Source organism: Stegodyphus dumicola, chromosome 1 (assembly GCF_044657685.1).
Source record: "Stegodyphus dumicola isolate Sdum_Otavi_A_Nest chromosome 1, ASM4465768v1".
NCBI lineage: Eukaryota > Metazoa > Arthropoda > Arachnida > Araneae > Eresidae > Stegodyphus > Stegodyphus dumicola.
The window spans coordinates 49971287-49999206 of NC_140768.1; the positions used below are offsets into that span (position 1 = coordinate 49971287).

The 27920-nt window shown below is 30.4% G+C and overlaps 2 protein-coding genes across 4 annotated transcripts in view; one reads left to right on the forward strand and one right to left on the reverse strand.

The window, feature by feature from the left end:
- The first annotated feature begins 203 nt into the window (after window positions 1-203).
- Ntmt (N-terminal methyltransferase) lies at window positions 204-11681 on the forward strand. 2 transcript variants are annotated; one of them, XM_035376279.2, is made up of 3 exons: window positions 204-441; window positions 2909-3080; window positions 10455-11681. In XM_035376279.2, the coding sequence occupies exons 1-3, from the start codon at window positions 286-288 to the stop codon at window positions 10772-10774; spliced, it is 648 nt and encodes a 215-aa protein (XP_035232170.1). In that variant the 5' UTR covers window positions 204-285; the 3' UTR covers window positions 10775-11681. The 2 variants fall into 2 exon arrangements, with proteins under 2 accessions (XP_035232170.1, XP_035232169.1); XM_035376278.2 differs by having other exon boundaries at window positions 207-441; window positions 2909-3098.
- An 8964-nt stretch (window positions 11682-20645) lies between these two features.
- LOC118203966 (endoplasmic reticulum chaperone BiP) overlaps window positions 20646-27920 on the reverse strand; it is a 34394-nt gene continuing 27119 nt past the window's right edge. For both annotated transcript variants that reach the window (XM_085814295.1, XM_085814297.1), the window contains exons 5-8: window positions 27645-27880; window positions 24044-24281; window positions 23657-23814; window positions 20646-21622 (exon numbers count right to left, since the gene is read on the reverse strand). In XM_085814295.1, the coding sequence (XP_085670421.1) occupies window positions 21056-21622; window positions 23657-23814; window positions 24044-24281; window positions 27645-27880 (1199 nt within the window). In that variant the 3' untranslated portion in view covers window positions 20646-21055. The remainder of the gene's footprint in view (window positions 21623-23656; window positions 23815-24043; window positions 24282-27644; window positions 27881-27920) is intronic.

The following is a 27920-nucleotide window of genomic DNA, read 5'->3' on the forward strand; positions in this document are numbered from 1 at the left end:
CGGTCTGAGGTTCGAATCCCGCGAACGGGTTGGTTTCGTGGTTTTCCCCATGTGTAACGTGTATACAAGCCAGTTTTCCTTAGAAAAACCTCCACGAAGGCATCCCTCCCCTTAGGCAGATAGTCCTAGTGTGCTTTGCCGTTATTAAATACACCACCACACCACCATTCAGGAAAAGTTGAGAAAAAATTAACCTTTCTTAAATTGGCAATAGAATCAGCGACTGTTGTTCTGCTTCCCATTTGCGCGGTAAACAAAGATAATTTTAAGTTAACGATATTTGATATGTGTGACGAAATGACAGAATCTGATTTTTATGCGAAAGGTAAAAGTTATTGGGAAACTATTCCGGCTACCATAGATGGAATGCTAGGAGGACATTCAAGTGTTTTAAATGCAGATATCCGTGCTTCATCGAGGTTTTTAGAAGATTTTCTGGAAGTAAGTACCAGACGGTACTCCCTTCCCAGGTTTCTTGTTTGTAAATTTGTTTGATTGGAATAAAATATTTGAATAAGTAACAGTTAAAGTTACATGTCAAATCTGTGCGTAAAGTTACAATTTTGTTTTAAAATTCCTATAGATGTTTTACGTAACATATGTTTGTTAATTCTGAAGTTGTCAATGAAGAAAAGGAAACTTCTTTCCACATGCAGTGGCAAGGACATACGAAGGCAACAAGAACTAGCGTATAATATCTCTAATAATCGTTTTTCGCCGTGTTATTTTAACTCATATTTAATATTAGTTGTATATATATATATATATTTTTTAAGTTTGTGTGATTTCGGCAACATAGCTATGTATATAAACCAATATAGACGAACATAAGTCTTATTACAAATCTGCAGTATAATATGCATTTTTTTTGTTGTTAATTTCTTTAAATAAATTAACAAGTAATATATAAAAAAAATTTTTAAAGTCAGTTCCTACTTGGGTCAACAAAGAAAATTTTATTTCAGTTACTTTTTATTAACATTTTTTCGTTTCTCATTGGCAGCTATGGAATAAGTAGTATATATAAATAAGTACGAATTGTATTTGAAATTGAGTGGATGAATAAAAAGTATTTTATTAACGACTGAAAATTTGAACTAGATATTGGGAAAGTGTAAGCTAATAGTAGGAACTTAAAATTAGAGCAGGGTTTCTTAAACTTTTTAATATGGGGATCCCATACTATTTACGAAAATTTTGTGGGACCCCATAAACATTGTGCAAATTTGACACACACATGAGTGAAACTATCAGTTTCTTGTACTGTAATATAGAATTACAGTTTTAGATCATTAATTTTTAAGGTAAAATGAACATTTCTATTATAAAAAAATGCATTGAAACATTTTCTTTTCTTTTTTTAATCTATTATCTTTATCTGTTTTCAGTTATATTATGTAAAAATATTTGGTAATTGTAACATTGTTATAATAAGAATATCAAAATTGCTAAAATTTTTGGCAACCCATAGTGTAAAAAACTCTGTTTTAGAGAATTAATTAACTTAGTTTCAATGATGTATTTGAAATATTCAAAAAGTGCATATATCAACATGAAATATGATGTAGAATTTGTAATATTTGGGTTTAATTTAAATGTCATGCCCAAATATATTTGAGAATGTGTAGTGAGTTTCTTCTTTTATGACAAAGAAGATACAAAATTTAATGTGAAATTAAAATTTATGAACTGATTTAAGATAATATCATAGCTGAATATAGTAAATGCAGCTAATTATTTTAAGTGGTTTTTTTTTTTTTTTTTTTTTTTTTTTTTTTTTTAATTTGGAGTAATGCTTTTAAAAGAGTCCATCTTCCAGTACCTTGAACTAAATTGTTCAGTGCATTAATATATTCTTGAAAAGCAATTAAATTTTCCTACTGAACTAATTGTTTTCCATGTTTTGGTCAATAAAATGTGATTGCTGCAATCCCCCCTTTGCCGCTTCCCATATTTTTAAGTTAGGTCATTTAAGGGCAGCCTTATAAATGCACACAGCATAAATTTTCAATCTTCCTGCTTGATATGAAAATATTTGAATTAATTTTAATTTTTTTAATGAACTTGGGATCAAATTGTTTTGCAATGCAGGTGAAAGAAAATTTGATAAAAACATTAATACATAAATTGAATAAAACAGGAAGAATTCTGTAACTTGATTTACTGGTAAGACTTTGTGCAGGGGCAGTAATCGAAATTTAAATTATAGCATTTAAATTTTTAACTTGATAAATAAAAGTTGTATATATAATTCATATTAATTCATTTGAATAATTTATTATATTTTTTAAACTGAAAATTATTCAGTTTAAATAATTTGCAACAATTTCAGCCCCAAAAAATATTAATTATACTGAATATTACTTTTTATTTAAATTTATTTTGATCTGCTTGTTTCTATTATTATTCATTATTTTGATTAAGTAAAATTTAAATTTATTCTGTGATAGAATGAAAGCCCTTTTGAGTAGTTATTATTGGGACCAGATTCAGAAATGTATATATGTAAGCACATATAAATTCATGTATGTGCTATCCTGATAATGGAAGAGTGCTGCTTTTTGTGTGGCAGTATAATTTCTGTCACTGATAGAGTGTTATAACCTAGAATTTGTCACCTTTTTATATAGTATATTTGCTGTTTAACTTTTAGTATTATTATCAGAAGTTATTGCTTTAAACAAGTCAAAAAAGAGAGTTTACAGTAAAGATGAAAATGTAAGTAATAAAAGTTGCTTGTTTTATTAACTTTGCATCAGATATAGTTCTTGATAATGATGAGTGTATGAGCACTAAAAATTATAGCATGTATAACTGTAATTAGCCTTGAAATATTTTTTTAAAATTTCTATTTTAGAAAAATAAATTGTACTGTAAAAAAGACTTTATTTTAAAATTTTTGTTTTAGGACAAAAAACAACCTGTTGGGAAAGAACGAGCTCTTGATTGTGGAAGTGGAATAGGACGTGTTACAAAGCATCTCCTTGCGAAATTTTTTACAACTGTTGATATGGTGGAGCAAAATAAGGAGTTTTTAGATGCTTCTCATGTTTACTTAGACCAAGAAAATAAGAGAGTTTGTAAGAGATTTAACTATGGTATTTTTCTTTTTCACTTTTTTCATACATCCAATTTATTATTTGCACTATTTAGTTTTTATGTGCTTTTTCAGATAAATGTAATTTAGAATTTGAATTTATAATCATAATTTAATATTTTACAAATGTTTATTTATTTATTTGTGAAGTTAAGGAAGATACATTTTGCTTTAAATTAAAAAATGTAGCTTAAGGTAGGCAGTTCAAATGTATTTTGCAAGTGTGGTTAATCATTTTGCAAAAGTATTTAGTTTAGTTATTTGTTTAACAGAACAGAGAATAAGATACTTTGGTATTAGCAAGTATCTGCATATACTTCACTAAAAATCTGTTGACTGATGCATATACTTCACTAAAAATCTTTTGACAATAAAATGTATTTCTAAAGTCAACAGATCAGTTAAACAATTTTCTTTTTATTTCTGGTGGGTGTTGTTTGGCTGTTGCATTAAAAAATTGCATGCAATTAAAATTTTCCATAGTTTTTTCTACCTTCCTGTAAAGTCTCCTAAACAAGAAAGCAAATGACTTCTTTGAAATGAAACTGCCATTATTCTCACACTTTGTTAGCAGTCATTAATACTATCTTTCTATCATACATCTATCATATACAGTTTTACTGTGTGAAGATTTAAATACTGAACAGTTTTGAGGTAAAATACCACATATCTAGAAATAATAAATTGGTACTGCTTTATTTCATGTGAAGTTAATAAATATATAGTGCAGAATGCAATAAAAATTCATGTGATCAACAACTGTTGTTCTAAAACTTTGTGTGGGAAAGGATTGCAAAATTTTTATTTTTCATGGCTGTTGATGATGCAAAATGTTTTTCACTTGTTACAGTGGCTTCATCATTCCAGCAGTCAGGCTTTGGAGCTCTCAGCAGGCATTTGTTTACATTTGCTTTTACCTAAGTATCAATTAAGAACGAAATTAACATGCACAGACTGTTTCATATATAGTATATGATAGTAAATGCTATGCCATGTAATGTGTGTAAAATAAATCTGATTTTTTTTTTTTTTTTTTTTTTTTTTTTTTTTTTTATGACTGTTAAACAATTTTATGGCACTTGTCTTTCTGGTTAAAACTTACCCTTCCAGTTACTGTAGATTGTAAAATAGCCTCACTGTTAAGTTTTTTCAGTGTTTTATATGACTTGTAGTCTTCTATCCAACTAAATAAAGTTTAAAACACAAAATGTTCCTCTTAAATATATGACATTTTGTCTAAACTATTAATGTTTTCCTTATGGGTGTGATATTTTCAAACCCAAACCTTAAGTACTTAAAAATCAGCTTTGGTATATATGTTTATCCCAAGCATTTCTATCCACTTTTAGGCAAGAACTTCTCTAAGTACCTAACCCTTTAGTGCAATTATATTTAATACTTTCCTTTTATTATTTTCTCAGATTTTTTTTTTTTTTTGGCTGAGAAAGTCCTCACTTAAAAATAGGAAACAGATAGATCTTAAGTGTGAAATTGTTACTTATTTTGTCATATGTTCTCCTTGCTTTTTAGCACCAGATTCTTAAAATTTAAAAATAGTCGTATAATTTTCTCCTTCTGTAGTGCATTCACAGAATGACCTCTCCTTAATTTTAAAATGGATTTATTGCAAGAACTGACCAATCACAATGAAGTAAACATGAATAGACATTCATTCTATGATTTTGCCGAGTCAGCTGCACTTCTCTAATTAGTTGAGTTGAGGAATAGCAGAGATAACAATAAGAAGGAACAAGATTCAAATTATAAAAAAATAGAAACGAAAATATCTTATATTGTAATTTTAATATTACTATATATTTTTATTGGAATGTAGATTTCTTTTAAAGAAATAATATTGTGATAGTAACCTGTAAATTTTATCCACGATTACTTTTCATTTATAATGTTTTGCTGTAAGCAGTCCTTCAGAATTGTTTGCATAATTTTCCTCTCTTGATTTTTGCATGATAAAATCTATAAAAAAGAGTGGGAATATATGTGAGGAAATATGGTATTTAAGTTATAGTATGTAGTTGTGTAATATCTGTCATTCCGTTTTGCCTGTTTTTGCTTATGCCACATGTAAATGGCCAAGACTAAGACTGAATGAAAAAGAATTTCAAGACCTTATAAAGAAATTTGTGATGATAGTCATTGAAAATATAAGGTTAGAAGAAGAAAATAAGGGCTTTTATGTAATCTATCAAGAAACAATAACAGTATTATGTTACCTTTACTTCGAATTCATTTCTGCAACAAATCATCATATCTGTCCTTCTTCTGCATTAAATTCTTCATCACAAAAGAATATTCATTAGGAAAATGTGAAGGCAATGCATAGAGTAAATATGTTTAATTTCACAGGATATATACATTATAAAGACCGTGATCTGGACTCGTTGGACTTCAGTGATTTTGGATTAGGGATTTTTCCAGATATTAGGTCATCTATTTAAACCTAGTAAGATGACATATAGAAATTATTGAATTAAAAAGATAAAGTAGTGATTTATGAAATAATGAAGCATTGATGACTTTAAGGGAATCAAAATTTACAAAAAAGTAAATAAACTCAATATTTATTTGCTTTATTAAATGTATCTTTTCATGTAAGTTGTTTAATTTGCTTCATTTTTTGTGCTAATATTTCCTCTTTATTTCTATAGATAGACATAATTTCTTGTTCTAGAAAGTTCTGTTTTTTAAATCATGTAATTGAAGCATTGAGAATTCCCACTAAATTGTCAGTTGAAATTTTTTTCTTTCTCAGCAACCTCTCTTTCACTTTCTTCACTATCGGCAGCAATATTTTCTGAATTTGGAACCATACTACAGAATTCACTGTTAGTTAGTTGATTGATGATTGGAGCATTGTCATTGTAATGAAAGGCTCTGTACCACTTCTTCACAAATTCCATTAATTAGAAAATTTTACTATTTGTTTGTGACATCTAAAAACCTTTAAATTCACAACTGTCATCATATGCTTAGCTAGTGTCCACTGTAGACTGTTGGCAATGTATCATGAGATTGGTGACTAAAGCCATGTTGTTTTACTAAATTTTTTCTTGCTTCCATTGCACATTTATAAAGGTATTTAAACTAATATAAATTAGGACTATTTCCCACACATGTTTGAGGCATATCAGAGTTCCGAATAAATTCTCACAGGTACTTAAGACTTGCACTAGATATTTTGCAACGCTGTGCAGTGTCTGTGGGGCTGAAATTCTGCTGCTAAGTGCCTACCTAAATTCTAAAGAATCAGTTAAATCCATTCATTCATCCTTCATTCTTTACCCCAAGTGATTTTTAGGATAATTTTTCTCAAATTTTACTTGATGTGATTTGTAATACTACTTAATCTATTGTAGAGATTTGTAGAATTGCTTATGAAGATTTAACCAGTGTTTACTCAGTTAATATTTGTATTTAATTTTGTTTTACACCAGTAATATGGCATATTAATAAGTTTATTCACATGTAGTATGTACAATGATTATTAATTTTATTTTCATTCTCACTTAAAAGTACTTTGATAAATTAATGCTTTCCTTTCCTGCTGAGGATTTTCTTGCTGTAAATGTGTGAATTACAAAATTATGAAATAAAAGTAATTATAAATGAAAATAATTACAGAGGAAAAACAATAACAGATTACAAAGTAAAATTATTTAAGGAACATAAAATTCAGAATATCTAAATAAATATTAATGTATTTTACATCAGAATCATATTATACAAAAGCCCATTTATCCGGCATTCAGCTGACTTCAAAACTCAATTCACCAGAATATTTAAAAATTTTAGACATCTTTTTTTTTTTTTTTTTTTTTTTTTCATATAAAAAATTAAGCGAATGACACACTTGTAAAACCATCATAAAGCATGTATGAGACTCAGAATACATAAAATGTGTCGTCAAACCATGTGATTTACCAGCAATAATGGATAAGCTTGACATCACAATACAGTTATAAAATCTTCATTCTAATTTTATGTAAATCCAATTAATTCTTGATAAGTCAGAATAGTTGTGCTGAAGAAGGATATAATTTAACTGCTACTTATATGTTTTTTAATTGCATTTTTGAGAAAATGATTATGAATTATGACCTGTCTTAAATGGAACAGCATGTGGTGGGCACAATACATGACCTTTCTTTAGCAGATAAACATGACAGCATTTAACAGATAGCAATGGTAACATGATAAATGAAGAATAAAGAAAGCAATGTAAGTTTTTTTTATATGTCATATCCAGAAATTGTATCTCTTGATTGTCTAGCTAAATAAACAGCAAACAGTACTTTCAAACATCTGCTGAAATATTTGGCAGAATCCTCCCAACTTTCATAACTGGAAAGGGAAAAAAAATCGCTTTTTATGTTTGAAATACGCTTTTCCCCAAAATTTTACATAATATTAAATGTAAGCATTTGATATTGAAGCTGATAATAAATAATATGACAATTTTTTGAATTTTAGATTGGAAATTTCTAAATAAATGGAAAACATTTATTTAGCATATCTCCTGTGAATTGCAATTTTTACATATACACATAACAATTTGGAATTTTCCTGTATTCTGCATTTGCCATTTCTCGGGCATTCTGTAATAATCAGGGTTTTAATGTATACAGTCAAAAGTCGTTAATTCGGACACCCATAATCCGGAATGATCTATAATCCGGACCTCAAAGCTACAAACTTTCTGCGCATGTACGTAAGACCTTTACGGCTGCGAATTTGCGTGTGCACGTGTGCAAAATACGTTTACGAATGCGCGTTTAATGTATAACGGACGGGATAAGCTAAGCTAAAATTATCTAATTCAGTTAATGTTGCAGATTGCATTGTTCCTTAATCTTCAAATTGGATCCGGCTTATTATTTTTTGCAGACTGTTAGAGCAATTTTATAAAAGTAAGCTTGAACTTTCGATTATTTCAAATAGAATTTCCGATATATATTTACCAATATGTAAAGGATATACAAAGCGAAAGTATCTTTCGGAGTCCATTAAACAAAAAGTGGAATTGCTGCAAAAATTGGATAAAGGCATATCCTTTGTTTATCTAAACTTTAACGTTTGTTTATCTAAACTTTGTTTATCTTTAACACCGTGGAGCACAATGAATTGGAAGTTGATCTGTCAACACTATCCTTATCTTAAGGGCAGATGTTTTTATTTTATTTGGCTTATAGTTGCTTACTAAATGTGGTATTTCCTCTCGATGTACTCCGTCTTTGATATGATTTAAATCAAATGCCTTGTCATTATAATTCGCTTCCGATAGCAAAGAAAGTGACAGAGGTTATTGAAAACAAAAAAATTTTGATTGACAAATTAGTCGGTATTCTCGACACAGCAATTATAGGACTTGAACAGCAGAACTTTGTTACTGAACAAGAAATTATGTCTGTTTATGGAATTAAAGAGAATGTATTATCACATAAAAACGAAGCAACTTAAACAACTTACATTGAAAGAAATGTTTAATAAAGTAAACAAATAAATATTAAGCTTTTTTTTTTTTTTTTTTTTTTTTTTTTGTAAATTTTGATACCCTTTAGATCATAATTGTTCTTTATTTCATAAATTACGGTTTCATATTTTTAATTTTATAATTTCTGCATGCCATTTTACCAGATTTAAACTAATGATCTATAATCCGGAAAAATTGATAATCTGGAATCGACGAAGTCCCAACGAGTCCGGATTAACGACTTTTGACTGTACATAGTTGAGTAACCTAAGTCATGGATTAAGAAGCAGATGTCAGTCAATTTGAACTTTGAAAATGGTACTGCATGAAAATCTCTCGGAAACTCCCAGTTTTTCAGATTTTAAAGTTGGCAGCTATAATACCTATATTGAAAACATGTTACAATGCAGGATACCTCTCCATTTTATGATGTAAGTTAGGTTCAGCTTAATTAATTCACAGTGGTTGAGTTTCTCAATGTAGTCTAAATATTTACACTTTTCCATAGAATGTAAATCAATGTTTAGTCTTTTGGCTGAAAAGCAGGCTGTTAGTAATTTCCCTTGAAGTGGCCAAGAATTATTGCAAGGGTAGTTTCTGGGAACTGAAAAGTTAAATTGTAATTTTCTTTTAATAGGCTGCCTCTCACCAAAGATAAACATTGGCTTGAAATCTAATTAGATGGCAGCAATCCCAATGATAAGTCAGGCTTCATGAAAAAGAAATTTGGAATAATAATAATAATGTAGCATATAATATAATAATGTTTAATGTGTTGCCGAACTTATGCAGTTCTCCAATGTTTTTGCTTAATCATCAATGAATTACATAAGTTGCTCACATTAAACAGCTATCCATGATATGATATATGCAGGCTACCATTGTGAGGCATTTTGGTGTACATTTGGTGACTAATGTGTCCCATTAACAGAAAAATTCCCCCTAATGGTGGTATATATGCATCTGAAGGTCCTTGCTAATGCTACATTGAAAACATTACTTTTGTAAGCTTTTGTAACAACTAGATATTATTGCTTTCTGACTGAAAACTACCCCATGTGACATTATGTTAAATTTTATTCATGCACACTAATGTATATATTAAGGTAAGTATGAGAATGTACTTAATTGGGTACTTATGTATTAGCACAGCCAGTTTAGTAAAAGCTGCCAAATTTTCAGAATGCGGCAACCATGCATATAAGAATTCTTCAGTTTTAACCAGCCACACAGCCATTTTTCTACATATTCTTTTCCCATGTTTTCCAAATTCCAATGGTTTTTATACACAAATCATGATATTTTTTTGTCTTGATATAAAAAAAAATATGTTCTTGTGACATTTGCCTGTAGTAGAAGAAATTGCTGCAAAATTTCTCCAGAAATACATTATTTTGTAAGATTGCTAAAGGGAAACAATTGTTTTGAATCTGTTCTTAAAGTAATTGCCATAAAATTTTCATCAGAACAAAAGAAACAAAAACCTACTTGTAGGTATATTTATTGATTAATTGTGAGAATATAATAAAGTTCTCATTAAAGTATAAAATATGTATGTAGTAATTTTTTTTCAATTATAAGTAAGTCATCACTCTTTTTCTTTTGAAAACAAAAGTGCCAAATTTTCCAAAGGTGGTTGTGCTAATATGCAAGTTCCCTTTATTGTGCACTGTAAGTGCATTATATTCCAAGTTCTCAGTATGGCATAAATTAATGAATTTTATTTTTAAATATGATGTAATAATATTGGCAAAATTATAATGTTATGATAACTTCTTTTTCTTTATAATTTTAATATTTTTAACTAAGCATATTGAGTTTTGCTGAAATTATTTATGCATTTTATTAACTTTCCCCCTTTTATTTTAGGTTTACAAGATTTTATACCTGATGAAAAACATTATGATGTAATATGGTGTCAGTGGGTAACAGGACATTTAACAGATGATGATTTTGTATCATTTTTAAAAAGATGTAAAAATGGTTTGAAAGATAATGGTATTATAGTTATAAAAGATAACTTATCATCTGGAGAAATAGATACAGATCATGAAGATGGATCAGTCACTAGACCCAGAGAACTTCTTGTAAGCCTCTTTAAGAGAGCAAATCTGACTTTACTTGCTGAAAGAAAACAGTATAAGTTTCCTAAAGGATTGTATCAAGTAAAGATGTTTGCTCTACGGTAGCATATAGATAATAAAATTTAGCTAATTATTGTTTTAATCAATCTCATTTTTAAAACAAAATTATATGAGTAGATATTTTCAAATTTTTTGCAGTATTTTATGGTGGAAATATTTTGTAATATTTATAAACTTTAACAAATATTTAATAATTACATTTGTTAAATTTTTTAACAACTATTTTAACTAACATTTACATTTTAGACAAAGAATATACAATTTTGTATAAATAATTGTAATTGAATATAAAAATATTCAATATTTAATCTGGTCTAAGAAGGAATTTCTTAACAGTGGCTAAAGCCTCAGAACTCTGGTAAGCTTCTGTCCAGTACCTGGCTGTTTGAGGTTTTTATGATGTAAAACAGAAATATAAGCAACTGCCGTATTAAATCACCTCTGAGGACGTTCCTTCTCTGGATAGTTGTGTGTATATGCTTTTTTACCCCAAAATTCCTTCCCCCTTTGATGAGTAACAATTCAACCTCCTTTTGATAGTTTTCTTTCCCCTTCTAATATTCCTTTGCTCAAATCACTTCTACTCTCCAGTGGAGAGGTTATCCTTCCAATAACCTTTCTTCTCCCTCATTTGTTCAAAAGCCCATAATTTTCTGTATTTTTCAGCTCTAGATGCACACAGCTGCATAAAATATTCAAATAACAGTACAACATAAATAACTGTATTTTATATCGTATTATTGTGTATGCATGTGATTATAACTGAATTCAATAAATGTATATATTTCACATTGTAATTTAGGATTACATGTTGCTTGTTTAGCTCATTTGCCAAAAAATTTACACATTTTATTATAATGATGATTGCTTTGAAAATGTCAAAATCCTAATTTTGTATTGAGGCGAAAATTAAAGTTTCCACAATTTAAGTGGTATTTTTAGGGACTAACTACTTCTGATTTTGATTAATTTTGAGTGATACAGTTAAATAGTTTTCCAATTGAGTTCTGGATGCAGCTAAATAATTTATTGCTAAAGCGTTATTCATCACATGGCTTATGAATTATGATTTGACTTTATTACATTGCTGTTTAATATTAGCCTGAAATGAAAATATTTTTATGCGGGTTATCAAAAAAAAAAAAAAAAAAAAAAAAAAAAAAAAAAAAAAAAAACTCCACTAATTTTCTGGTAGCTCATGATTGAAATTTTGGTGATCTTTGTTCTAGATACTACCTAACATAGCCTGAAGAGACAAAAACTCACTATATATATATACCAAGAATGAAGAAATAATACCATAATTGAGAAGACAAATGCAGGTTTGTTTTGGTATTTAATTTAAAACTGAATTTTAATTAAAATATATTTTTGATTAGGTTGTGTGCCTTACAAGAAGACTGCATTTTGATTAATTGCTGAAATATGAAAAGTATAAGCCTAACTGCGGGATTGTTTTCATAGAATATTTTTTTATTGGAAATTGACCCATCTTCATGTTTGTTAAGAAATTACTTTGTATGAATGTATATAAATTTTTCTCAAATAAGGAGAAGATATTATTGCTCTAAACTCAGGCAGAAGAAAAGAAATTTTAAATTCATTATCAGGAGTTTTAAACAAAATCACAATACTCGTGTGGTAAAAAGTTTTTTTTCAGTGAGTGATTAAATTGAGATATTAAAAAAATTTTTTATATTTTAGTAATTAAAATGGTTAATTTTTTTTACTCTCTGTAAGTATTTAAAATCCCTGAAATGTTGCTTTGCACTGTTCCCATTTGACATTAAAAAGAAAGGTGATGCAACTGAAGAATAATACCTTATTGTTGCATGGAAATATGCAGTATTTTATGCTAATGAAGTTATTGAAACTTATTTATCTAAATATCATAAGAAATTAAACAGCTTTTTTAATATTGTTTATAATCTGAAATTTTGTGTACTATATAAATAAATAAATAAATATGTAAATTATGATTAAAATTGTTATATTCAAAGTGTTAAAATATTTATATTGAAAGGGAAAAAAAAAGCATTTTCATCTGTAATATACTATTATACAAAATCGAGCAAAAAAAAGTGCATATGCAAAGATATGACATGAAACTAAAAAAATTAACTTTTTAACAGTTCAACACTTAAGTTTCTAAATCAATGTAGTAGCTCACAATATCAAAATAATTTTCTAATAAAATTTTGTTGCTTAGTTATTTTTTCATGTAATTCTGCATATTTTAATTGGGATATCTGGGGTTTATTGCCCCAATGCATGACTGATTAATTTTCTGCTTGAACTTGCTTTTGAAGTTGATTCAATGAAGATACATTTACAGGGAAATGAAAGCTTTTTTTATTTAATTTGGAATGTCACTTTTCAATGTTGTTATTAGTTCTGGCTGCATCATTTGAGAAGTGATTCCAGATATTTCTGGAAAAGAAGACATTTAAAAATAAAATCACGCTGCCTTGAAGATAAGGATAGTGCCGACAGATCAACTTCCAATTCATTGTGCGCCGCGACATGCCCCCTCCCCCACAGAGCAGCATGAAATTGATAAACAGATTTCGGAATGGTTAGAGAAACAAAGGATATGCCTTTATCCATTTTTTGCAGCAATTCCACTTTTTGTTTGAAGGACATCGAAACATACTTTCGCTTTGTAGAGCCTTTGGCAGCTCCAGCATCGGAAATTTTATTTGACATAATCGAAACTTCAAGTTTACTTTTATAAAATTGCTCTAACAGCCTGCAAATAATAATAAGCCGGATCCAATTCGAAGATTTAGGAACAATGCTATCTGCAACATTAACTGAAATAGATAATTAGATAATTTTAGCTTAGCTTATACCGTCCGTTATACACTAAACGCGCATGTGTAAATGTATTATGTGCACATGCATATGTGCATGCGTAAAAATATTACGCGCATGCGTGAACGCATTATGCGTTGATGCATGCGCAGAAAGTTTGCAGCTTTGAGGTCTGGATTAACGACTTTTGACTGTAATAAATTCTTAATAATGCAATATTTCTGAAGCACACTGTAGAGAAAAATATATAAAAAATAGAGAATTTTCTCAAGTGTACTAAATTATTTTTAATGATACTTGAATGAAAATTAAGTGATATATATGTATTTACTCCATCTGGCATATGAGGCTGATATCAGGAGGACAATTGGAGAAGTGGAGAAAACACAATTCTATGCAGGTGATAAGGGTGGAGGAAAGTTGTGCAAAAAGACATGTAAACCAATAGTTAGCCCTTGAGTGCTTCACCATAATTTATCCAATTTTGAGAGAGAGCTTATAGCCATTTAATAAATTGCCTGTAAAAGTACTACATTCAAAATTTTTATAATGATTTATATGTAATTTTGGCTAAAACTCTTCAATCCTTTTTTCTGGATTTTAAGGCAAACTATTGTTTTTAGTCCAACAGGATTTGTCCCTGAAGGACTATTGTTTAGGTTTTGTGATTTTGCGTCGATTCAGTACGAACGGCAAATCACTTTTCAAACTGTTGCCACAAAGTATTATCGACCTGTGTTATATTTAAAGAAATTAAATAATGAAAAATCTGCATAAATGTATGTATATTTCTTGCACTGTGATAAAACAACGGTACATAGAGCCATCGAATTTTGAATGATGTAATCCTGCTGCGAATATGGGCATGTAGAAGCCCAAATTTGAAATTTAGAATTTGTTTTATTATTGATTTCCTATTTTGTAAAACTTTAACGAATTTTTGATTAACCAAGTCAAGGATTTCAAAGCGAGCAGTGTACAGAAAAAAAAAAAAAAAAAAATTTATCTCTGGCGTGTGAGTCTCTGTATCGGAAATTCTAAAGATATGCTTATTTTAAAACTATTTTGTGATATTGCTGTTGAACTGAATTTTATAGTTTAAGTGCAAAGAACATGATATTTAATAAATAAATGTAACACACAAAATGTTTAAAAAAAGGCCCCTTTGGACGTAATTTAAAATCTGAAACATTTCAGATTTTCTTTTCTTTAATCATTTTTTTATTTATTTTTTCAAGTCTTTTTTATATTAATAAACTGTCTTATGTGTTTTATAAATATCTTGTGATATCCTAATTAATGTTTTTGTCATCATCCATCTGCATTTGAAGCGCTGTTAGAGTGAAAATTTAAATTTTTCTTCATTCATTTTTTATTTTTCATTGTTTGCTATTCAGATATCAGTAATACAGAAGGTTATTGGGAAACTTTCAGAACAAAACTACTAAAATCAAAGAGCGCCCCCACAATATTGTAAGCTTTGCACACCGCAAGATAATGTATGCTAGAGAAAAGCGAGTGGCAAGTTGGCAGGTACGAAGCAAGCGAGAAAATGAGGTATTCAGAAGAAAGTGTGGAGTCAAAAAATTTTGGTTTTTGGAAAAGTAATTGACAATAATAACATACCTGCATCGCAATGTTAAGTAAGATCCCATGATGCTGATTAATTTTGAAATGATGCTGTTTAGATTGGTATATTATAAATAGATACTATTTTTAGGACAGTAAAGAGAAATGCCCAAATCAAAATGAAGAATAACAGTAGCCAATTAAAATTAGAAGTTCATTACAGCATTGCCAACTCTCTTAATTTAAGCAGGAGAATCCCAATTTCTGACCATGCTCCTGCTAACCCGATTCGCAACATATTTCTCCTGACATTCTCTTATTTTTAAAATTTCTCACAATTTTTATATAACTTGGCTTAATACTTCATTATTTGCATCCAAAATAGTGATTTTTGCCATCTGAAAGCATTTGTTTTTTTCTCTAGATACATATAAAAGAAAACCGAAGTCATTTCATCAATGATAGGCGCTTTTCTGCTTTCAAGTCCGAAAATGCGGTGTTCTGGTTCTTCAGTACGAATCAAGTGCTGATGCAGGTCATCAGGCATATATTAGCCAGCAAGCACACAGCAAGGTCAAAGTTGTTTATTTCGTTCGTCTCCCCAGTGAGCAGCGTAAGAACAGTTTGAGACTGCGGTCTTTTATCTTAGTTATGTCTGCAAAAATTGTACACAGATGACTTTCCTTTTATTATTTCATCAAGGAAAATTTGTAATATTGCAATATGAAACATTTGTCGTTGCGATTTTTCAATTTCCCATAGTAGAAGGGCCAATGCTCTTAAACACATGCGTACACAAAGTGAATTACATTGGGGGAAAAATTTGTTTTTCTGTGAAAATGAAGGACCAAAAAGTTATTAATGCAGAATGCCTGTTCTCTGCCTTTTTACTGGAGCACAACCTGCAACTGAATTCATCATCATTATTTAGAAAAAAATTTCCCAGTAGTAAAATTACTAAGATATGCTCAAGTGCAAGGACAAAAACGGCTGCAATTGTAGAAGAAATGGGTTCAAGAAATTGATATGAAAAATAAATCTTCAGTTGTTGATTAAATTAAAACAGTTCCATTCTGCCTCCCTACCGATGGAAGCAATGATACCGATGTAAAACTGTTTTTCTTGTTTTTAATCCAGTCTTAAGAAATTGAGTATGTTTTACTTTCTTGCACCAGGAATGATAAACTTAGACTGATGTAGCAGGCATCTTAGAAAAAAGAAAAATTCATATTTACAAATTATGAAATGTACCCTTCATCTCATAAATTTAGCAGTTGAAAAAGACTTGGATTCTTTGCCAATTAGTGAGGATGAACACATTGTTGATATTCATTATTATTTTGGAAAGACTGTGAAAAAGAAGGAAGAATTGAAACAATTCTAACACCTGCATAATACTGAAATAAGGAAAAATCTGAATTGTGCATGTACATGCCAATTAACTGTAGAGAAATATTTTTTGAGAATCCTCGACCAATTGAACCAACTTTTTACATTTTTTAAGGAAGAAATAAATGCTTCTAGAGTTCAGATAAAAAGCTCTGTTGAAATTTACAAAATACCTTAAAGTGAATGGAGATGTAGTTATTATTTCCACTGTTAAAAATAGATGAGAAAAATTAAGTTATTTCTGTACCTGTGAGCAATTTAATGGACAGTTCTCAAAATAATACTAAAAACTACAAGTGTAGAGCCCTCCCAAATAATAATTAAAAAAAAAAAAAAAAAAAACCGCTTTACAATAGACACATTTTCCAATTATTGCAAGTTTACCTTGTGAAGAACGAATATTTTTGTTTTTGTCTTCGGACCTTAACAAAGCTTTTTCCTGTTTTGTATGCGATATTTTTCCATCATTCGATGGTCTTAACACAATTCTGCAGTGCAGAATTTGTGTTATTTGAATTAATTTGTGTTTTGCAATAAATGATTAGTAATCTAATTGAAGTAATATTTAATGATTAGGGAAACTGATTATTTTTCTATTATTAGAAGGTACAAGTTTTTTTACAAGTGTACCTTTGGCACACAATACAACTGCAACACATCTTGGAATGGATTCTACAAGTCCTTGATAGGTGTCTAGAGAAAGATTAAACCAGATTTATAAGCAGAGGCTGTACAATTTTCATAGATTTCAAGAAAACAGTTGGTAAACTTTGAGCTTGCACTTCGTCAGATCCCAGATTTAATTTACTCAACAGAATTAATATCAACATTACAATATAGAATTAATATACATCAACTAAAATTTATCATGTTTCTTAAAAACTTTGGAGTTTTGTCCTGGTGAAATAATTCATTTCTAGCAGGGCAGACAATCCATGAACGGATGTAACTAGTTAGCAACATTCACATAAGCTGCAACTGTTCATGGATCCATTGTAGTAAGGCGTCCAGATTTTGAAGTTCAAAATGCTACATATATAATTTAAATAATTTTTTGCAAATAAAGTATTATCGTTAACCCGGAAGGATGCGTGCTGCATTATGTAACACGAGAACGTGCATGGGGTGTCAACACACCCCAAGCAATTAAACGACGTACAAATAAAACATTATTCAATTCAGTAAAAGAATGCATTCTCTATTAATTGCAACATTATATAAAATAGCTTAAAATGTTAATTTTAAAATTAAAACCAATTTTTTTTTTTTTTTTTTTTTTTTTCAGATGACTAGGAATCATTGATGTCTATGAGAAATTTTTGTTTATTTGTGAATGCAATTATAATTCAATTTATGCAGAATTATTACATGAACAATGAGTTATTAATTTTCAGATCAATTAGGCTGAAGAAGCATTAGCTATTTTGCAGTTTATACATGAAGCATCGATTTCACAGTGCTCTTGACATTTTTTTTCCTTTGTTTATGGTTCATCAGATCATTTTCTGTAAGAAATTGGCCAATTCATAACTGGTATACCAATTGTCTGCGGTAAAGTTTCTTCCAGATTTGTATAATGGAGCTAAGATGCACTATGCTATTTCACTAGAACTGTTGACTTTCTTGTAAGGCCCATCTGGCTGCTGATCTGCATAAATTTCCATGTTGAAAGTATAGAAGATTCTAGAATCAACCACAGCAATTATCTTTATACCATATCTTGCAGGTTTCTTAGGTATATACTGCTGAAAGAAGTATCGTCTTCGAAAAAATTCTAGCTTTTCGTTCAAAGTCCGGTAATCCCCTACATGATATAATTTCTGTCAGGTGTTGACAAAATTTTCGAATAAATCTCTTATTAGAGATAATTTTTTCACGCTTTCTTCTGTTACCTCGTATTCTGACATCATCAAATTATAAGGCACAAAGAATGAAAAGAAAACACTTCTAGTTCATAGTTTTGCGAAAAATATCCAATCCTATGTCATCAGTCGTCCATAAATCTCTAAAATATGCATGGGAAGATTTGTGCAATTCAGCTATGTATAAAAGTTCTAAAAAAAGCAAAGTTTTGAGTCTGTTTCTCTTTTAAAATTTCCCAAAATATTTGATCTCATCTTTGACCTCAAAAGAGTTCTTTCTGCCACTGTATTGTTTTATCTTTTTCTATAAAATAGTTAGTTTGATCACAAGGAATGTGTTCTGAAGAGTCGCACTCTTCTTTTGATAGACTGATGATCACTAAATATATCTTCATTATCTGAATTTCCTAATTCTTCTTCTAAAGAATCTTCATCCGATGAAACCTCCCCTACTAATTTTTGAAGCCTTTTCATTTCATGATCATACATCAAATAAGGAAGACCAAACAGAGCGACTTGAATTCACCATGGCTCACGCTGAAAAATAGCAACACAAAAACGTGCATGGGGTGTCAGCTCATCCCAAACTGTTCTTTAAACCACAATAAATGCTTGGAATTTGCCATTTGCACTCAGAATGTGTAGAACACGATCTTGGAGGCAGCTACTGATGGACCTAACTATTTCGCATTATGGGGGAAGATTATATTTTTTTAGTCTTCCCGGGTTAATGTGGTGGAGGTGATATGTAGGTCAAAAATAAATATATCAAAATAAATCATGTTTTATTTTTTAATAAATAAAGACTAAATCAAAACATAATGTTCATTTTTAAACAAAATAAATTTGTAACCATTCCAAATTATTTTTTTAAAGTAGCCTTATATTTCTCTGAAGCACGAATAATTCTTAGAACATCTTTTTCTTTTTTGATCCTCTTGTAAAAGTTCGCACAATTTTAATCAAAATTTATTTTGGTAATTAACATACCCTTCAAAGTACCACATTAAACTGTTTTATCACTAGTCCAAAAACTTTTCTTCAGTGATATTTTTTAAGGTAAACATATTCTAATATATATTAACAAAATGGCTGTTTCAACTTGACTCCAAGAAGGGATTTCATTTAATATGACCCAGCTTTCCTTCCCCATCTCCCAATACTTTTTTTTTTTTGGTCCATTTCTCCAAATAAGTAACAGCACTCTCATAAAACAGAAACATTAGTTTCTTGAAATTCAATAACTTTGTATTGTGTCACGTGTCCATTCTCTTCAGGTTTTTCTAAAGTTATCTAAATGGTGAATCCCCTCTTTATGTGGCCGGTATGATGCACATCTCTTAACTTATGCTTGTATTCTCAGTTTGCAATCTACATTACTTAAATAAACATATGCGTTTAAACTTTTAGCGTCTCGCACTACTGTTTTTCAAGACAACTGGTATAAAATCGGGACAGGGACTGAAAATTCGAGACATATGGTCACCTTAATTGTAGTCATACCCCCTGTAATCTGTGATGCTATATTAGTAGAAGCAAGCAAGAAGACAAATTTCATATCCAAAAGAGTAATAAACTTGTATGCTGTTAGCTGAGCCACCAACATCTGCCTATTTCCTTTTGACGAGGAAGGCAGTCTTTGATGTTCAGAAACACCGATGAGTTTCCTTTGACAAGGAAGGCAGTTTTTGATGTCAAAAACACCAATGCGATATGGATATTTAACACCTTTGATATCTACTATTGGTTTCATCGTTCTTCTACTTTTCATAGCAGCTCATGAACAGTTTTATTTTAGAAATAAGTGTTCCTAGTTTTCAAGTCACTGCAATGTAGCCTTTATCCAAATCGCTTAAATCATCAGCCTTAGCTATTACAGATAACTGATGAAATGACATCTCGGTATCTTTCGCAGCCACTTAACATTCCTTATCACATACTATCTTACCCTGGCTAGTACCTTCTTACATTGCAGGGGTGATCAATATACCACTAATTGTAAATAACATACTTTAATATATTTATCATCAAATATAGTAATTAAAAATTTGTGTTTATATTAATTATGAAGATTGTTTAATATACATCACTGGAAACTCTTCAAGGCCATATATTCACCCCCTTAAGGTATCAATTTTTTTTTTTTTACAACTGCTGAATTACATTTCATAACTAATCACCTAGTATAATATGCATAGAAATTCATGTATCAAGAAAATAACATGGGAATATAGTAGCTATATCCAAATGAAAAATCTTTAAAGTTATATCACACACAGAAGTCACCAAATAAATTTTATTTTTTAATATAAAAAGTGCTTTAAATAATACAAACATAATTTGAAAAATTTGTATTTAAATTAAGTATATAGAAAATATATACTAAATATACAAATACCAACAATTCCAATTTATAAAATATCACAAAATATGATAATAAATAAGATGAGATTTTGGAAGAAGAAAAATAAAGCTTTTAAGAAAATTAAGTTTCATTTTGAATGAACACATTATTGAGATTCAAGCACTTAAATAATCTCAATATATCATTTAAAGTCTTTTCAGAAAAGAGAGGGGTCTATATTTGCTTCTTTTTGTGACCAAAACTGGTTAAGAAATTTGAATGGCAAATGATATATTTATTGAGGTATGATAAAAGTAATGAAATTTGTTTGCCTAAAGAAAAATTGCTTTAAAGTTCATCTTTGGCTGCATCATCATCACTTGATGGAGGAGATGCACCAGCATATAATTTTGATATGATAGGCTGAATAACATCTTCTAATTCTTTCTTTTGCTTATTGAAGTCTGAAGCTTCTGCATCTTGGTTTGCTTCTAGCCATTTTATCTTCTCATCTAAAGCTTCCTCAATCTTTTCTTTATCTGAAGAACTCAGTTTTGCTCCTAATTTTTCCTTGTCATTTATTTGGTTTTTTAAAGAGTAAGCATAAGACTCAAGCTCATTGCGGGCTTCTACTCGTTCCTTAACCTTTTTGTCATCTTCTGCAAATTGTTCAGCATCCTTAATCATGCGTTCAATATCTTCTGGAGTCAACCTGTTATGGTCATTCGTAATTGTAATTTTTTCTTTTATGCCAGTTCCTTTATCTTCAGCAGTAACTTTCAGGATACCATTTACATCAATTTCAAAAGTGACTTCAATCTGTGGAACACCTCTTGGGGCAGGTGGAATTCCATTTAAGTCAAATTTACCAAGTAGGTGATTATCTTTTGTCATGGGTCTTTCACCTTCATACACCTGAAAAGAAAAGAAATAAAAATGCAGGAATTACAGTAATTTGATCTAGCTATAAAACTTCTCCAAGTGCTATGCCTTATAGATTTTAATCATTTTCTACAGATATTTATAATACAATATATTTTTATAATTTGTAGATGATTTTAAAATAACTTCAGACCTAAAAAATAAATGTATTCATGGGTATATCACTGTATTATTGGTATATCCAATATATTATGACTATGACATGGTGGTCTCCGAGTTGTCACTCCTTGACATCCGAAATGGTCTATCAGGTTAGGATTGGATTATTTAACTATGGCAAAGCACACGAGGGCTATCTGCCTAAAGGGAGGGATGCCTTCGTGGAGGACTTTCTAAGGGAAACTGGCTCATATACATGTTACACATGGGGAAAACAACGAAAACACCCATGCAACCAGCTCGTTCGCGGGATTCGAACCTCGGACCGAACTACCAGAGTTCAGCGTTTTTACCGCTCGGCCGTTGGTGGGCCTATTGGGTTAAGATCCGGCAAGTTAAATGGCCAGGGCATTAATTGGAATTCATTCTTATGCTCCTCAAATCACTCCTACACAATTCGAGCTTTGTGACATGGGGCATTGATTGTCCTGTTAGAAGATTTCATTTCCAATTGGGAAGACAAGATGCTATGTAATGGTGCAACTGATCCACAAGTTCCACAATAATGTTCAGATAGTTCGCAGCTTTAATGGTCTATTCTACCACAACTATGGGTCCCAGAGCTGCCCATGAAAATAACTCCCAAAAGCATAATACTGCCATTACCAATCTGTATATGACTTGCTGTATATGGGGGGAAAGCAATGTTTGCCTGGAAGATGGAATACCTTAGCACGACCATCAATGTGATGAATAAGTAATCACAATTTTACCCAAAGAGGCAGTTGTCTTCCACTTATCTATGGTCCAGTCTCAATGTTATAAGCATAACTGACAATAATGCTTAGTCAACAGGTTTGGTTTTCGTTTGGTTTATTTAATTACGGCAAAGCACGCTAGAGATATCTGCCTAAGGGGAAGGATGCCTTTGTGTAGGACTTTCTAAGGAAAATTGGCTCATATACACTGCTTGGTCAACAGAGGCATATGAATGGGACATCTGCTGTGCAGTTCTATAGCCAACAGTGTCGGCTGAACTATCTGTTCCGAAACACTTGCACTTGGACCTGTATTATATTGGGTTGTCAGCTGAGCAACTGTCTAGCACCAATTTTGCTGTTCCAAGTGGGACAGTCTTTTTTTCTTTGATGATGCGTGGACATCCAACACCTTAGCTGGTTTTACAATCATTTATCCACTTAGCATAAATACTAACAAAAGTAGATCGTAAACAACCTATCAATCATGCAGTTTTGGAGATACTCATTCTGAGTCTCTGGACCATCAAAATCTGCCCTTTTATCAGATTCGCTTAGATCAGCAGCCTTTTCCATCACTCGCAAAAGTGCAAGAATAATTCCTTACCTTCTTAGCAGCAGTTAAATACCATTCCCACTTAATCATGTGCTCTCTACATTATCCAGATGAGTTCATGGAAGAATGTGAGGATGGTCATAATATTTTGGCTCGGCAGTATTTATCCTTACAACCTATCCCATATGATTTAGAAAAAGGGTGTATGGACAGTTAACAAGAATAGAAAGAGAATTTTTCAAAGTTTTTAATAGATTTTGAAAATTTTTTATATACAAACCAACTAAATCTTGGAAAAAATTAACTTAGCTTGTATTTGGAAAATTTAATGCAGACAGAACTGACAATATTAAATAATTTTATCAATTTTGAGCAGCACATTTTAAAAATTCCATGCCTTTTAAAGTAGAAAAACAAAACCTTAGATTTTTAACTATTAATTCAGAATTCGATTAAAAAGATGATAAACTAGAGAGAGTACAAAAAATTTTTAATGCATGAAGTTATCAAAAATGAAAATTTCTAGTATCTATAATTTTATATTATACATAAATCTACTAAAATACTGATTTAAAATAAAAGACAAAATTTTACCTGTATAGTAACAGTTGGTTGATTATCAGCAGCAGTAGAAAATATTTGAGATTTTTTTGTAGGAATGACAGAATTTCTTTGAATAAGTTTTGTCATTACACCCCCAACAGTTTCAATGCCCAGGGTCAGAGGATTAACATCAAGCAAAACAAGTTCACCTGAAAATTTAAAATCTTAATTTGTAATCATTCAGGGAAAGGGCACTTTATACAAGATTGTAAAATTCATAAAAATTTCAAGATAGAGAGAATATTATGCTGTACAATACATTAACTTAATAAATATATACTTAGTATATATTACATGTTAACACTTTTTTTGAATATCACCATTTTTATAATAATAAAGCCAAATTTCAAAACCTTAAACTCATGTAGAAAATCATACCAGTGTCTTCTTCTCCACTTAAAACTCCTGCTTGAACAGCTGCCCCATAAGCAACAGCTTCATCCGGATTAATTCCCCTTGATGGTTCCTTGCCATTAAAAAATTCTTTCACCAGCTGCTGAATTTTTGGAATTCGAGTAGAGCCACCAACAAGGACAATTTCATCTATGTCTTTCTTTTGTAAGTCTGCATCTTCTAAAACCTTCTGAACGGGCTTCATAGTAGAACGGAAAAGGTCCTAAAAAATATTGTCATTTAAAATATAAAGTTCAGCAGTAAGTTTTTACAAAGAACAATGATTAAAAACTACCGTATTTGACGGCATATAAGACGCACTTTTTTTCCTAAATTTGGTCTCAAAAAAGTTACCTGCATCTTATACGTGAAGGATAACTTTCAATAATGAATGCTATTTTTAGCCCGGATAAAAGTCTAAACACACATAACTTTTTCTACATCTGCCATAATTACTTTGCGCATGCGTGAAATATCTGTCGCCAAAAAGCGGCAAAGCTCGAAGGTGATGTCGAAGTTCAAACAGGTTCGACGGTCACATTACGTCTATGAAGCCTTTCCTTCTTCACATAGACTTTCTTTGACTTAGCCGACACACGTGTCGGTATCGGTGCTACTCTGCATAAACGTGTCGGTATCAGTGCTTGAAACTATTTGTTTAAAAAAATACCCTGGAAAATATGACCACAGGAAACAAGAGATTATGCTATACAATTCAGTATAAACTAGGAGTGTTAAACTACGCCAACGTGCATGGAAACAGAGCAGCAGCAAGGCATTTTGGTTCACCACCTACCAAAAAATTGATACGTACTTGGTGACTGCAGGAAGATCAACTGAAGACTGCTAAAAAACAAAAAAATAACCTTCGATGCCCAGCTCCATCTGGGCCTGAACTTGAAATTGCCATAAAAATGTGGGTGATAGATAAGGAGAAATCTGGGATAAGTGTTTCAACTAAAATGATAATCAATGAGGCCAAAGGATTTGCAGAAAAACATGGGAATCAGAACTTTTCAGAGTCTGAGGGCTGGTGCTACAGGTTCATGAAAAGATAAGGCTTATCAATGCGCACAAAAACAACTATTGCATAGAAAATGCCAGCAGTTTATGAAGAAAAAATACTAGCATTTCATAGGTTTGTTATAAATGCACGCAAGAAAACTTCTTTTGAGCTCGGTAAAATAGGAAATATAGAGAAAAATTCCACTCACATTTGATGTACCATCCAAAAAGACTGAGCATTAAAGGGTCTAAATCAATAACCATAAAAACCACATGTCATGAAAAAACCCGATATACGGTAGTTCTAACATGTTGTGCTGATGGCACAAAACTACCGCCGTTTTTCATATTCAAAAGAAAAACTTCCAATGTGTGCAATTGTTCATATTAATCCGAAAGGCTGGATGGATGAAGCTGGAATGAAACTGTGGTTACAGAACGCATGGTGCGAGGCGACCTGGTGGACTTTTAAGAAAACCCTCTCTTTTGGTTTTGGATCAGTTTAAAAGTTAATAAGTTAATCAGTTAATAAAGCGAGAGAATTAAAAACCCAGATAGCTGTCCTTCCTGGTGGACTGACTAGCCAACTGCAGCCTTTAGCTGTATTGTTGAATAAGCCATTTAAGGAAAAAGTGTGAGAACGATGGAACAAGTGGATATTAAGAAGTGCGGAATCAGTAATGCTCTTGACGGAACAGAAGACGACGCATTATTTGAAGAAGGTGATACTAGCGATGACGGAAACAGTAGTGAAGACGATATTCTTGTTTTCGATGATGATGATAGTGAAAAGGATTTTTATAGTTTTGAAAGTGATTAAAGTCTAATTTCATGATAGGTAACGTTTTCCTTGAATCTTGTGTTTTTTGTTGTTTCTGCTTTATTTTGTATTATGTTTGATTCCTTGTTGTTCATTCATTTATTCATTATTGAAATTTACATATCATGTTCAAAATAGCTTGCCATTGGTTAATTTTCCTTAATTAAAAATATGTTTGGTAATTGCATTCAATGATTGTTTATTTGGTTTTACGAAACACGAGAACTAAAAGAAAGCACATTTTAAGTTACTGTGGTACCACGCTGTCGTGCGGACTATTGAAACTTTTTTTCCCTTGTGTGTGGCATTCTAAATGAGGGTGAGTCTTCTATGCCGTCACGGTACTTAAAAAAATTTTTAAATACATAAAAAGAGACAATATTTATATTTATAGAACCATATTACGTAATAGGGAATGTTTTACGAGTACTATACCTGTTCTTTTTATGAAGGAAAGTATTTCCACGTGAAACATAGGTATTTGAAAAATTCTTATAAGTACTAAGAGAAAGGTATTAGTACTGAAAAAAATAAAATATATGTCTAAAATAAACTTGTGCTGTTTTAAATCAACACATTTAAATTAATTTTAGTCATCACAATATTCTTGGTCTAATATAAGCTTACGTGGGCTTGACCTATCTACCAACCTCGAAATGTGAAAAATAGGTTTTCACATTATGCACTTAAAAAGACCGACACATTTGACATAATTTATAATGCATAATTTGAGTTATTAAATATGCACGATTTTGATATTAATGTAACATTTAACTTATCAAGGTGCGCATACCTCAGTTTTAAGTTATGTTTTTGGTTGGCTGTGAACCAAATTTTTTATTTTCCTCAACTATTATGGAAGCCCAAGAAGAAAAAACTTTCAATGTTTTTAAACATGAAGATAAAATGAGTTCATATAATTGCACAGAAAAACTTCTTAATGTACCATTTATATATTTAAAAGTGAAATTAAATACATATATTAAATTATTCAGCTATGTGGGCTGTAAACATACATTTTATTAACTAAATGTAAAATTAAAAAAAGAAAACTGCAATTGTCAGTTATGGCTACTGCAAATGTCTTCAGTAGTTATATTAGCCACAAACTTTAGTTTATTTCTTATATAATATACTGACTGATTCACAAGTTTTCAATTTTATTGTTTTATAATTTAAAACTAAATAAAAATTTTATTTTAAAATTAATTATTTTTTAAACTCATCCTTATTTAAAAATTAAATTTTTATATAAGGACCAGGAGTATAATTTCAAATTCGAATTGAAGCCACTGTCCCAAAGAAGGAGGTGGAAAATATCTTAGAACTGCCTTTCAACTCTTGTCCAATATCTTATTGATAAATTGTATTTACTGTTTCAAGCTCACTTCTTTGCAAAGTCATAAAAATGTAAAATATATAACTATTTAAAAATAATATATTATTCTCCAAATCATGAGATTAACCTAAGCAGCTATTTAGCACTAAATCAATGGTAGTTGGCAATATAAAAAAGTTTTTTTTTTTTTTTTTTTTTTAATCTGAGTTACTGCAATTAAAATAGTAAAACTTAAAGATCGTAAAATTAATTTTACTTCTTAATCTGAAAACAAACTGAATATTCTTAGTTATAAGATCACTAAGCTAAAACCAATTTGGGCTAAAATAAATCCACTGGATTTCAAAGTTCCTATCAAACTGATACTATTAATGATTTAGCAAATGACTTAAAATGTGAATATATCATGAAAATTTTATTACCATGTTCAATTCTTCAAATTTAGCTCGTGTTAGAGTTTCACTGAAATCATCTCCTTCAAAGAATGATTCAATTTCTATTCTAGCTTGATGAGCAGTTGATAATGTGCGCTTAGCTTTTTCAACCTCACGTCTCAACTTTTGCACAGCTCTGTGATCTTTTCTTATATCTTTGCCAGTTTTCTTTTTATATATTTTAATAAAATGCTCCATAACTCGCTGATCAAAATCTTCACCACCTAGAGTTATAAAATATTAAAATAATTAGACAAAACAAGT